This window comes from Schistocerca cancellata, chromosome 7, assembly GCF_023864275.1.
Source record: "Schistocerca cancellata isolate TAMUIC-IGC-003103 chromosome 7, iqSchCanc2.1, whole genome shotgun sequence".
Taxonomy (NCBI): domain Eukaryota; kingdom Metazoa; phylum Arthropoda; class Insecta; order Orthoptera; family Acrididae; genus Schistocerca; species Schistocerca cancellata.
Window position 1 is genome coordinate 313,964,757 of NC_064632.1, and position 14,341 is coordinate 313,979,097.

At 42.1% G+C, this 14,341-nt stretch overlaps 1 protein-coding gene across 1 annotated transcript in view; it reads right to left on the reverse strand.

The window, feature by feature from the left end:
* Window positions 1–14,341, reverse strand: part of LOC126092195 (protein borderless) — a 478,622-nt gene that overhangs the window by 289,851 nt on the left and 174,430 nt on the right. Inside the window, exon 2 of the mRNA XM_049907679.1 lies at window positions 12,274–12,351. Coding sequence (XP_049763636.1) covers window positions 12,274–12,337 — 64 coding nt within the window. The 5' untranslated portion in view covers window positions 12,338–12,351. The remainder of the gene's footprint in view (window positions 1–12,273; window positions 12,352–14,341) is intronic.

The following is a 14,341-nucleotide window of genomic DNA, read 5'->3' on the forward strand; positions in this document are numbered from 1 at the left end:
CTTTGTATCCATGTTTTTGTTTTCAACGTTTGTGATTGCTCTTTTTAGATACATCCGATCCTCTTAAACTGAAGTGTCTACAGAGCTATACCTTATCGCAGTATCTATAACCTCTCGATAACTTCAAGACTATGTCTTCATTCTTACTCCTTTGCACATTGATTCTTTCTGATTCTGAAACTTCAACTTAGTGCTCATAACTACTATATTGTGATACGAGTCTATATCTGTTCCTGAGTACGCCTTACCATCCAGTATCTGGTTTCGGTAACTCTGCTTGACCACGATGTAACCTAACTGAAATCTCCCCGTATCTCCCGACCTTTTCTAAGTGTACCTCCTCCTCTTGTGATTCTTGAATAGAGTATTCACTATCACTAGCTGAAATTTATTGCAGACAATTAGCCTTCCTCTTCTCTTATTCTTGGCAACAAACCCATATTCTCCTGCAACCCTTGCTTCTAATCCTCCATCTGTAACCGCATACCAATTTCCATAGACTATTAGAATTTCGTGTTCCTTTACGTACTGAATTATTCGTTCAATATCCTAACATACTTTATCTGTTTCCTCATTTTAGGCTTGCGACGTCGGAATGTAAGCCTGAACTAGCGTTGTCGGTGCAGGTTTGCAGTCGATTCTGATGATAACAATCCTGACCAGTTAACAGCGACTAACTTTCTACCCTACATTCCTGTTCATGATCAATCCTAATCGTGTTATGTCATGTTATGCTGCTGCTGATATTACTATGTACTCATCTAACAAGAAATCTTTGTCTCCTTTGCATTTCACTTCACTGATCCCCACTATATCTAGATTGAGCCTCTGCATTTCCCTTTTCAGATTTACTAGCGCCTCTACCACATTCAGACTTCTGACATTCCACGCCCCGACTGTTAGAACGTTAAACTTTCGTTGGTCATTCAATCATTGTCCCATGGTCACCTCCAAGAGATCCGATAGGGGACTAGTCCGGAATATTTTGTCAATCCAGAGATCATTATGAAACTTTTTCAATTACAGACCACATGTTCTGTGGATACACATTATGTGTATCCAGTGCAGTGGTTTCCATTGCCTTCTGCATCATGATGCCGTTGATCATTGTTGTTTCTTCCGGATTTAGGCGCAGTTTCCCACCCCAATGGCAAGAGAGTGCCCTGAACCACTGTCCACTCTTTCGCCCTGTTTGACAATGTCGTAGGCTGAATGAGGTTGCCTTCTTACACTGAAAGTCTTCTAATGTCATTGCTGATCATTTTTATTCAAAATGTACTTGGCGGCGGGGTTCGAAACCGTCCAGTGATACGTTACGGAAACAGAGACAGTCACTAGCGGTGCAAGTTGTCCTGTCAGTGAACTCCGAATTCGAGAAGACAACGCGCAATAATCTGTATTCCTGTTTTGCGAAGTACGAGTGTCACATGGTAATGTTTTTCATTTATTCTTTATGGTTGAGTTTGTACTTTGTAGATAAACTGTAATTTCTCGCTTTTAGTCATAATACACAATAGCGCAATTTCGAACGTGTGGCCGTTGTCCAGTGGAAGTCATGTTCCTGATTACGATCTTCCGTATTACTATCTTCTTGTGGGTATTGCTCTCTTTGAATTGCATTACACATAAGTTGTTCGTATTATGTGTAATTTTTTCTCTAATCCGTAATAATGGTTGGGGTAAAAAATTCCATTTTTTTAATAATGTGAAACAGAAGTAATTTCGTCGTATGCTATTTTGCGGACTCGTGTCTATTTGTTATTGCTTACTAATTAGTGTGTGAACTGCTCGATTTAAATGCACTTGAGATACAGTGTGAACATTAAGAAAACAAACAGACTGCAGGGACAGATCCCTGATTGGAAATGGAGGAAAAAAGGTTCTTGGAACATCTGTCCAGAAATGGACGATGTGCTTGCAACGAAAACTGATCGTTCCGGCCGTACAGAGCCGCATCGCATCCACGGCACAATATGTTCCCAAATTGGCCTCCATGCGATGCAGTTTCATGCAGGATACACATTATCGTACTTTGGCTTACATCTTGTTGGCATGCATCTTGCCTGGAGCGTGTACCAGGGTTCGTCCAAATGTCCTGTAGAACCTGGCAGTCCAAATCTGGTGCAGGCACAGTCCACCACTTCCCTGCACGTTCATCTATCTGAAAGGACCCATGATCACACAAACGCCCAAAAAGGGCTTGAAATGTTGTGTTGGTGTCCGTCAAGGTATTTGTTTTGTTGTAACCGTGCTGCCTCTCGACCGTTTCCATCAGTTTGTCCGTACACAAACACCATCTCGACTTGTTCCCGACATGAATACCGGACCATTCTGCTGCTTACAGTACGTTGCATCAATCACAGAACCTGGAACACACAAGGCACATACGGCATGTGGTCAGGGGAACTGTCGTTAGTCAGCGCCGTCTACCGCAGCAACGATGTGTTTCCGGACATATGTACGTAGGATGTTTCTTCCACCATTTCCAGTCAGGTATCCATCTCCACAATTTGTAGCTTTTACTAAAGTTAATATTGCTCAAATTCTGCTTTAGTTTTTCTCATCCGTTATTCGTACTCTCGCGTTTCATGGACGACACCTAAAGTTTCATTGACTTCTACTAAAATGAACTTAAATGTAACTGTTAATAACGCGTGAAAGAGTTTGAGTTACTACTGTCACAGTTTCAGCATTTGCGAGGAAACATGCGCTAGTCACCAAGACTACAAAGCACATTCATCTACACACATGCTCATAAATTAAGGATAATTGCAGAATGTGGTGCCACACAACATGGCACTACACAAAACTGGCGCTAATAGCATAGGCACATAGTGAAAACACACGACACAGGTTGTAAGTCCACGGCATTGGTGATAAGTTGACAAAACCGTCCCGAATCACATGTGCTACATAACGCCACTGTTTCTTGCGCATGTACCCCGACATCAATACGGGATATGATCATCATGCACACGTACACAGGCCGCACAATGGGTTGGCATACTCTGGATCAGGTGGTCCAGCAGCTGCTGGGGTATAGCCTCCAATCTTGCACCAGTGCCTGTGGAAGCTCCTGAAGTGACGTAGGGGTTTGAAGACGTGCAGCGATACGTCAACCGAGAGTACCCCAGACGTGCTCGATGGGGCTTAGGTCTGGAGAACAGGCAGGCCACTCCATTCGCCTGATATCTTCTGTTTCAAGGTACTCCTTCACGATGGCAGCTCAGTGGGGCCGTGCGTTATCATCCATCAGGAGGAAGACGGGACCCACAGCACCCCATAAAAGGCGGGCATACTGGTGCAAAATGACGTCCCAATACACCTGACCTCATACAGTTCCTCTGTCAAAGATATGCAGGGGTGTACGTGCACCAATCATAATCTCACCCCACACCCTCAAACCACGTCCTCCACACAGGTCCCTTTCAAGGAGTTGGTGTTTGGTTCCTTGTTGAAGCCAGATGAAAACCCGGCGAGAATCACTGACTCGTCCGTGAACATAACCTGGGACCACTGTTCCAATGACCATGTACTGTGATCTTGACACCACGCTCTACAGGCTCTCCTGTGATCAGAGGTCAGTGGAATGCACTTTGGAGGTCTCCAGGCGAATAAACATGTCTGTTCAGTCGTCTGTAGACTGTGTGTCTGGAGACAACTGTTCCAGTGGCTGCGGTAAGTTCCCGATCAAGGCTACCTGCAGTACTCCGTGGCCGTCTGCGGGCACTGATGGTGAGATATCGGTCTTCTTGTGGTGTACACTGTGGACGTCCCGTACTGTAGCACCTGGACACGTTTCCTGTCTGGTGGAATCGTTGCCATAATTTTGAGATCACACTTTGTGGAACACAGAGGGCCTGGGCTACGACCTGCTGTGTTTGACCAGCCTCCAGTCGCCCTAATATTCTACACCTCGTAACGTCATCAATATGTGTTCTTTTAGCCATTTTCAGCACACAGTAACCATTAGCACGTCTGAAAACGTCTGCACACTTACTCGCTGCACCGTACATGCACCAACACACCTCTGCGTATGTAGAGTGCTCCCAGCGCCACCGTGCGACGACCGCAAGTAAAATGAACCTCATGGTCATACCCCGAGGTGATTTAAACCCGCAAACCGCCCACCAGAGCGTTATTTCACCATGTATCAGAATTATCTTTAATTTATGAACATGAGTGAATATCTACATCCGTACTCTGCAAGCCAATGTGAAATGCATGGCACTCAGTGGCAAGAAACAATGCCTTCAAAGCAGAATTACATACGCATTCCGAGACAAGATGTAATAAAGTTGAATAGCAGTAGTGTCGAAATCCGCTAAAACGGAGTTCTCCATTAAATGTGAGAAAGTACGGTAAACGGATGTAAACGAAAATAAAGCAGAATAAATGCAATAGGTATACTTAACATGCATTTAGATCGTGCAGTTCACACACATATTCGTAAACAGTAACAAATACACCAAACTTTACAGAACAACATATTACCAAACCAGCTTTTGTTTTAGATGAAACAAAACCAAGTGAGACCTAATCTACGTCACCAAATACAGTAATATGGATGCGAGCATAAGTCAGAGTACGAGAAACATATTTACAGTGCAGTTCAATGCACACGAGAAGTCGTAAGCAGAAGCACAATGTGGTGAAACCAGCTTCTGTAACTTCCATTAACTGTGAAACTGAAACAAACACGGAAAACACTAAAAATAAACCAGAAAGAAATAGAGATAATGTATTAATAAACCTGCAGCGCCCCGAGTGGCCTCGCAGTGAATAATGGTAGTGTTACCGGATGCTCCTATTTGAGTTTCACCTCCGTGAGAACACAGGCAAAACTAAGGCTGAATGACCCTGCTGGACCCTATTTAAAAACTCGGTCTCAGCAAGAAAGCAGCAGAGTGTCAGGGGAGAAACATTTTCTGCTGTCAACTGAAAAGACCATTCGTACAAAAAATTAGGTCCGTCTTGCAAGCAAGCTATGAGGACAAGGACGTGGAGTACGAGGAGGTTAGTGGTTGGTTAATTGATTTGAGGGAGTGCACCAAACAGCGAGGTCATCGGTTCCATCCGATTAGGGGAAGGAGAGGAAGTCAGCCGTGCCCTTTCAAAAGAACCACCCTGGCGTACGCCTTAAGCGATTTAGCGCAATCACGGGAAACCTAATCACGGATGGCCGGACGCGGTTTTGAACCACCGTCCTCCTGAATGCTAGTCCAGTGTGCTAACCACTGCGCAACCTCGCTCCGTGGAGATCAGTGTTTTTGCGTCCCGTCGTCAGTGAGGTCATTAGAGGCGGAGCACAAGCTCGAATTGGGGAAGGATGCAGGAGGAAAGTGGCCGTGTCCTTTCGAAGGAACCATCCCGGAATTTTTCTGAAGCGAATTAGGGAAATCGCGGAAAATTTAAATCAGGGCTACCAAGTTATGAGAGAACCCTCCATACATAACGATACATTTTTAATTTTTGCTTGTTGACACAAAGGATACCTAATAGAACGCACCCGAAACATACAGATACCAAACACATCATCACTGATTTCATTCGATATAGAAAACATGTATATCTCCATCCCTTTCACAGGAACAATGGAAATCGTAGAACAAAGTCTCACATCCCACAGAAACCGCATTACAGAAGCAATGTCCGAAATAATATATCTGCTCAAACTGACAACCGAGCAAAACCACTTCCAGTTCGAGAATGAATATTGTGTGCAAAGTGATGGACTGCCCATGGGATGCCCAATACCAGGAACATAAGCGAACATTTTTATCAGTCATCTGAAAAATCAGATATTTGGAAAAATAACCACTAATGAGAGATTTAAAATCATATACTGGTACAGATATGTGGATGACATTATTTGTCTGGAGATGAGCCCAATGAAATCAACAAAGCACAGCCAGCCGAGCGGTTCTAGGCGCTTCAGTCGGGAACCGCGCTGCTGCTAAGGTCGCAGGCGTGGATGTGTGTGATGTTTTTAGGTTAGTTAGGTTTAAGTACTTCAAAGTCTAGGGGGACTGATGACCTCAGATGTTAAGCCCCATAGTGCTCAGAACCATTTCAACCATTTGAACAAAGCACATCAGAACACAAAATTCACACTTGACAAAGGAAAAGAAAATCAAATAAATTTACTTGGTATAACAACAATAAAAGAAAATGGCAAACATGTATTCAACATCTACAGAAAACCAATAGCCACAGACACAATAATACATTCCACATCGAATCATCCCCACAATTAGAAGCTTGCTGCATTAAGACATATGTTATGCAGGTTACACAGGATCCCACTCAACAACAGAAACTATGAAAAAGAAATAAGTACAGTTATAAAAATATCTAGAAACAATGAGTATGACACACATGTAGTGCACAGACTCAATCAACAAATAACAAGACAAATACAAAACAAACACAACATTTCCAGAACACAAGATAATTCACATGCTGTAAACTCACAAACACATTCAACAGCCACACACAATGACAACATCACACAGAAAAGGAGCAGATGGTGCACTATGACTTACACACATAAATTAATACAGAGAGTGGAAAACATACTAAAGAAACCGGGCTTCCAAACAGCATACAAACCTGTGAAAACCCTCCAATCTAATTCAATCCAACCAACAACTAAGAGTGATAAATTCCTGGATCAGGAACATACAAACTTGAATATCAAAGTTGTGGCATGACATACAGGAATTGTAAAACGTGATGCAAAGAACTCATCAGGTGTTAGAAGTACGAAATAAACCATTCCACATTCGCAAAACACTTAAAACATCATAACCACCTTGCTACAAACATGGAATAAGATATGAAAATAATGAGAATAAATAACCATGACAAATACTGTATACAAATGCAAGAAAACTTCCACATCCAGAAAGTCATTCCTGAAAACAAACACGTGATACATGACAAACACACATAAGAACAGACTCCCTACTACACTTAATGAAAGAAATGATAAGATAAAAATAATCCTTCTTGCACTTGCAGCCACATTGAAAGAAATACACACCTCACACATCTCTCTCTCTCTCTCTCTCTCTCTCTCTCTCTCTCTCCCTCTTTCTCTTTCTCTGTCTCCCTCTTTCCCCTACCTACCTCCCGCCTCCTGGTCAGCCCCCCCCCCCCACACACACACACAAATGCATACACAGTCACATCACAGATATCTAGAAAAAAGAAATAACATTCTGAAGTTGGCTATAACATTCGATCTTTGACAGTAACATCCGACGTTCTGCAACACAAACCAAAACACAGTAATAAAACAAGTGTTCAGTTCCGAGTGCCGTGAAGCGTGGAAAACAAAAACCTAAATGGCAGTTACAAGAAGAACAGCGCCATAAACGGAACTAAAATACAACATGTAGAAAATCATCCACGGAACCCGTAAGTAGAATTTAAACTATTACTACGTCACAGAAAAACCAGCCATTAGAACTGTTTATAACCTGTATATACATTGATCCAAAATACAAACCAAACAGTAAAAATATGTACATATTCCAGGCCACTGAATATGCCTTGCAGAGAATAAAGACGAAAGGCGTATGGCAAGAAAACTGTTTCATTCAGTTGCTGTTAAACGGTCAACAAGTAAAAATTAACAATACACCGTAATATCACACGCAAGTGAAGAAGACAGGACTAGAAAAGTTGAAGATGTCCCTCCACATATGTTATTTTGTCATTACTTGACTGGTTCTAACGGTCAACTCTCTCCTAGAATTGTATCCCTACGCCTCTGGTGTCCATTTGCACACTAAGGTATTGGCCTAATGGTCACAGCCTCTTTGGGGCCCACCAATAATTACAGTCGAATTTCTCCGTAGCAAAATTAACCAGGCCAAATACTAATCTTCTCTAGAGAGAATTTTGCTATGTCATTTTCATCACATTCTCGCCTCGAAGACACATAGAAAATCGAGAGGGGGGTTTTTTGTACTTAAATTTATAGCTTGATTCCCTAAAGAAATAAACGCAGTACCGCAGTGTCAACATGTTCCTACAATAATATGGATAAATATCGTAAAGGCTATTTAACATGCAAAGTGAGCTTCGATAAAGGACCTACGCAATTCCCGGAATCGGGATTTGAGATGCCAGCAATGAGTTCATTCAGACTGAAGAGCAAAACGTTTTCTTAACCCCAGGTTCAGTGATGTGGAACAACCCACAAGTCTTAAGTTACTATTGTACATTAGCAGTCCAGGTCCCTACTGATCAGTGGGAGGCTGTTGCATCTTACACTTGCCTCCAGAGCTTATCCAGAATGTGGAAATAATATCAAGTTTTTGCAGTCTCAGTTATTATTCTCTTGGCATATTGGTCGTATAACAACCCCGAGACCTACGAGAAGAAGAGTACTTGGCCGAAGTTACCCTTATTACCCTACGGTATTCCCGTTAAGTGCGTAATTAGCGTCGTTTACTTGGGATAAGCGGAGTAGATTAACTATTACAGGCTAGATAACAGCTTGAGCATAATACTAAAGGTAAAAGAGGGGCAGTAACTTAAGGCACTTGTAACAGTCTATGCGGGAATGGGATTTATAATACCTTGCGGCTCTTATTTTTTGGTCATCCATTCTTCCTGTTATTACGCGTCTTTCTGTGTACCTTACTCCATTTTGTCATAGAATTTCGAACAGCACGACTTTACACTGTCGATCGCTTTTTCCATGTTGACAGATCCTATGAGCCTGTCTAGATCTTTATTAAGTCTTGCTTCCAAAATCAATTACGGCGTCAAAACTGCCTCTGAGGTGCTCTTACGTTTTCGAAAGTCGATTCGATCGTCATCCAGTAGATCCTCCGGTTCAGTTTTCATTTTTCTGTTTATTACTCTTGTCAGTACCTTGGGTGCATGGGCCGTTAAGCTGATTCCACGATATTCCTCGCTCTTGCCTACCCTTGCTATCTTCGGTATTGTGTGGATGATATTTTTGCCAACGTCCGATGGTATATCTCCCGGCTCATAGATACTACACACCAAACTGAATAGCTGGTTGACTGCTACTCCCGCCAACGATATCAGAAATTTCTATGGAATGTTATCTATCCTTTCCGCCTTATTTAGTCAGACGTCTTCCAAGTGTCCATTAAACGTTAACTCTTCAGTGGGTCCCCAATCTCTGAGTATCGACTCCCATTTCCCCATTCACGTCATCAAACAAGTCCTCCCCCTCGTAGATACTTCCAGTGTACCTTTTCCACCTATCAGCTCCTTCTTCTGTGCATGGCAGTCGATTTCCCATTGCACTCTGAATGTTGATGTTCCTGCTTTTAGTTCACCTAGCGTTATTTTGACTTTTCCATATCCTGAATTAATCCTTCCGACAGCTATTTCTTTGTCGATTTCTACACAGTTTTCCTGTACCCAGTTCGCTTTGGCTTCCCTACACTTCCTATTTATTTCATTCCTAAGCGACTTACATTTCTGTGTTCCTGGATGTCGCGGAATATTTTTGTACTTCTTCTTTCGACGATCAATTGAAGTGTTTCGTCTGTTACCCATTCCTGTTACCTACGTTTGTCTGTCCAACCTCTGTGATTGCCATTTTAAGAGATGTCCATTCCTCCTCAACTGACGTGCCTGTTGTGGTATTCATTAAACTTCGACGTACTCTTCATCAGTTCTAAATTGTGATTCGAATCGAATCGACACCTGCTCTGGGGTACACCTTGCAATCCTAAATCTGATTTCTGAAGCTCTGTCTGATCATTATGTAAGGAAGCTAGATTCTCCCTTCTCCACCTCTAGCGATTTTTTAAAGATGTATCCGCTATTATTAGCTGAAATTTAGCGCAAAACTCAGTTAGACTTCCTATTCTCTCATTCCTGCTACCAAGCTCACATTCGTCCGTAATTATTTCTTCTCTTCCTTCCCCTACTATCGCGTTAGAGTCCCCCAAGACTGTATCAGATTATCACCTTTTTTTACGAACTGAATTACTAGTTCAATATTCTCATACAATTTTTATATATTTCCACCTTCGGTTCGTCACGTCAACATGTATAACTGAATTACGGTTACTGGGACTGGTTTGCTGTCGTCTCTGATGAGGAAAACCCCGCCGCCTTACGTTGGGAATGATTCACTCGCTGTCCTACTTTCCTGTACGTAATCAGTTGTTCCTCCATCATACAGTTTTCTGCTGCTGTTGACATTAAACGATATTCGTCTGGTAAGAAATCTTTGTACACTTTTCACTGTAATTGATTGGCCCCCCACTGTATCTAGACTGAGCCTTTGCATTTCTTTCTCAGAGTTTCTAGCTTCTCCATCACATTAAGACTTCTAATATTCCACGCTTCTAATCGTAGAATCTCACCTTTTCATCGATTATTCAATATTTTTTTCATGGTTATCTACCCCTTGGTAGTTCCCTCACGGAGATGCAAATTTTCGATTGCAGGCCACACGTCCTGTGATAAACATTGTGTGCCTTTAATGCAGGGGCTTCCATTGCCTTCTGGATCGTGATGCCGTTGGTCGATGCTGATTCTTCCGCCTTTTCACAGGGGCAAGAAGCTGTCCTAAAAATCTGTCCTCTCCTCTGTCCTTTTTGACAAGGCCAAAGGAAGAACGTGGGTGACTCTTACGGTATCGTTTGGCATCGATGCTTCTCGAAGCGAGTCCATTTTACAGAGATGGCAGCAACTATGTGATTGCACCGCCAATCTGAGGCCGTCTCCGAGAAACGCCCTCATCAGGCTGCTTGGCCATTACCTTCGCCTGTTGAAAAAATACACGTAATTTTACTTAGAACCTCCATTCCTTCATTAAAAATGAGAAACCGTTTCCTGACAAGTTTTGTTTGGCTCATGGCAACTCACGGATCTCAAAATTTTTATTTACTGAAGAACGAGTACAGGCATTCGAGATGTTCATCCCGTTACATGCTACAGTCAGTCAGTCATGTCTCCCTCACAGTCATCTGAACGCAAGACGACACAGGTGAAAGTCAGTGGCCTCATAACAAGCACGAAGACGGCTACCACCGTCCAGTAAAGATTGTTGCCGTTTTGATGGCTGTTACAAGACAAATATGAAGAAGGCCAACGGTTTATTAAATGTTAGAAGATGCTTTCCGTGCAGGCTCAGGGATGACAACTGATGTATTATCATGCTAACTACCAAGAGTAAGACCAAGGTGAAGGAGGAAGAAGAAAATGGCTTAAAGGGAAAGAGGAAGAAGAGGACGAGGAGGATAAATAACATGAAAGAGGATTTGGCAAGGAGGAGGAGAAGGAGGAGGAGAAGGAGATGTAGGAGAAGGTGAAAGAGGATGACAGCCAGGATGAGGAGAAGAAAGAGAAGAAAACGAGAAGCTGTGAAGGTGAAGGAAAAGGAAGAGGAAGAGGAAGAGGAAGAGGAAGAGGAGTGGGAGAAGACATGGATACAGATGACCAAAAGGTGTAGGAAATAAAGGACAAGGAAGATGTGTTGTTCATGATGGAGATGATGGAGAATGATGAACAAAGATATGATCACGATGGTGTTGGTGGTGCTAGTGGTTAGGAAATGTTAATGATGATGACGATGATGATGATGATGATGATTTTACCGTAGGAGATGATGGAGGAGGTAATGGAGGAGATGATGCTGATGATGGGAAAGATGATGGTGAAGATAGAAGAGTTGATGGTGATGATGATAGTAATTAAGGAGGCGATGTTAGTGATGATGAGATGCAAATGATGATAGATGATATGATGTTGATGTTTAAGGAGTTCAGCACACTTTATGACAACACTAGCTAGTATACCAATTAAAATTGACCCTTTTTCTCTTATGAATTCTTGACTAGGGGGGAATGTACTCAAATTCGTCACATTAGAAAAGTTTAAGTTAAAATTTTCAAATGTGTGTGAATTCCTAAGGGAGCAAACTGCTGAGGTCATGGGTCCCTAGAGTTACACACTACTTAAACTAACTTACGCTAAGAACAACACACATACCCATGCCCGAGGGAGGAGTCGAACCTCCGCCGGAAGAGGCCGAGCAATCCCTGGAATGGCGCCTCAAACAACGCGGCTATTCCGCACGGATAAAAGTTAGATTATATAGTAATTAGCGGCGATTATTATAGAAGTAAATACTGAAAATATTTACTCTTATATAATGTACAGCACGCACCACTCACAAACAATGGCTGTTGACGGGGATACACGTTTAAAGTTTAGTAGAGTTAGCAGCGAATATTGCAAAACAGATGCTGTAAGAAGAGAACTCACCGGCACAAGTGGCGCAGGTTGCAGCAATCAGGAGAACCGTAGCGCTGCTCCACACGGCCGCCATGTCTCCGCCCCCACCTGCGGCAGAAGAAGATTTGCCGGAATCACTGGACTCACCCTCGGAAAGGTCAGGCTGCGGCCGCATTGACGGAAAAGAAGCGAGATGAATGTCAGGCTTGAGTAAGCTCTTTGAAAGAGGTTTCGCCTCAGAGCCAAGGCTGAAAGGTTAACGCTGGCTCGTACTGAGTCACTGACGCCGCCCTTACAAACACTTATGTACGAAAATTCCTCTTTGTTTCATAAGCTCGCGACGTGGTAAATATTTAATGCATACTGTGTACACTATCTCTTAGTTTTCGTGCAAGATACATGAGTAAGTTAATACTGCATACATGTCGAGTTTTCGACCCGTCTAATAGTTGGGTAGGTAGTTACATATAGTGTGGATTATATTACCGGAGCGTGTTTTTAAGAGGAACATTTATACTGAACACACAAATTTTAAAAATGTTTGTAGGTGTTGTCCATTTATAGGTTAGGAAAGAGTCACATTGAAAATGTGAACATGAATCGCTTTATTTTGATACCAGCTGCCTCCATTAACTACCATCTTCAGTCACCCTGTCATAAATAGTCGTGATGTCCCAAATGACTACTCCGGGACAGTTTTGTTAAAATAAGGAGCAATCTGCTGAAATTTGTAATTAAACTCTAGTTGATATTGCGTCATAGATTTACAGTCAAACTTTAAGTAGAGAGATCCATGACGTAGAGACATCCATCATATAGACATCATCATTGTTCACGACGTCACAATTTTTTACGGCTACGAGTGTTAAGGCGGTGGTTCTTATGTGTGGGAATGATTGTTTACGATCGAAATCGAAACTGATGTAAAATAAGGTGATTCATCGTATTACTCATCAGTTTTTTTCAGCATGACTTTCTTTAAATGTACAAAAGCACTTATTACAGGTCCCTATTCGATTATTTATATCTGTTCAAGTAAACCTCTGTATCACGGAAGAATCTGTAGAGAAAAAACTGTTGTAATCCGCATGTGAAAGCACTTCTGCAAAATGTAAAGCTTTTTTTATATTGACGAATTAACAAACATGTTGGTGGCGGTGTATTTCCCTCTTTTCTGTGCCGAAATGAGTTTTATTAGAGGGCGATGCACATCACTTTCTGTTCTAGTACTGAAATTGGGTACGTCACAAGCAGTCATAGGGTTGCAAACCTGCTTCATTTATGAATTTACGTGCTGAACATTGGTATTTAATATTCCTAGACACACAAATACATATTCCTTAAGTTCTACAGCTACATAGATACTCTGAAAATCACACTTATTTGCCTGGTAGAGGGTTCACCGAACCACCTTTACAGTAATTCTCTATTATTCCACTCTCGAACAGTGCGCGGAGAAATCGAACACCTACATATTTCCGCGCGAGTTCTGGTTTCCCTTATTTTACTACGATCATCGTTTCTCCATACGTAGATCTACGTCAGTAAAATATTTTCGCCTTCGGAATGAAAGTTGGTGATCAAAATTTCGTGAGAAGATTCCACTCAACGAAAAACGACTGTTTTAATGGTGTCAGTCCCAAATCCGGTATCATGTCCGTGACACTCTCTCCCCTATTTTGCGATAATACAAAACGTGCTGCTTTTCTTCGAACTTTCTCTATGTACTCTATTAATCCTCTCTGGTAAGGATCCCACACCGAGCAGTAGTACTCCAAAAGAGAACGGACAAGCGTAGTGTAGGCATTCCCTTTAGTAGCTCTGTTACATTTTCTGAGAATTCTGCCGATACAACGCAGTCTTTGGTTTGCCTTCTCCACGACGTTTTCTATGTGCTAATTTAAATTTTTTGTAACTGTATTTCCTGTGTATTTAGTTAAATTTACGTCCTTTACATTAGACTGATACATCGTGTAACCGAAGTTTAATGGATTCCTTCTAGAACTCATGTAAATGACCTCACACTTTTCATTATTTAGGGTCAATTGCCAATTTTTGCACTATACAGATATCTTTTCTAAATCGTTTTGCAGTTTTC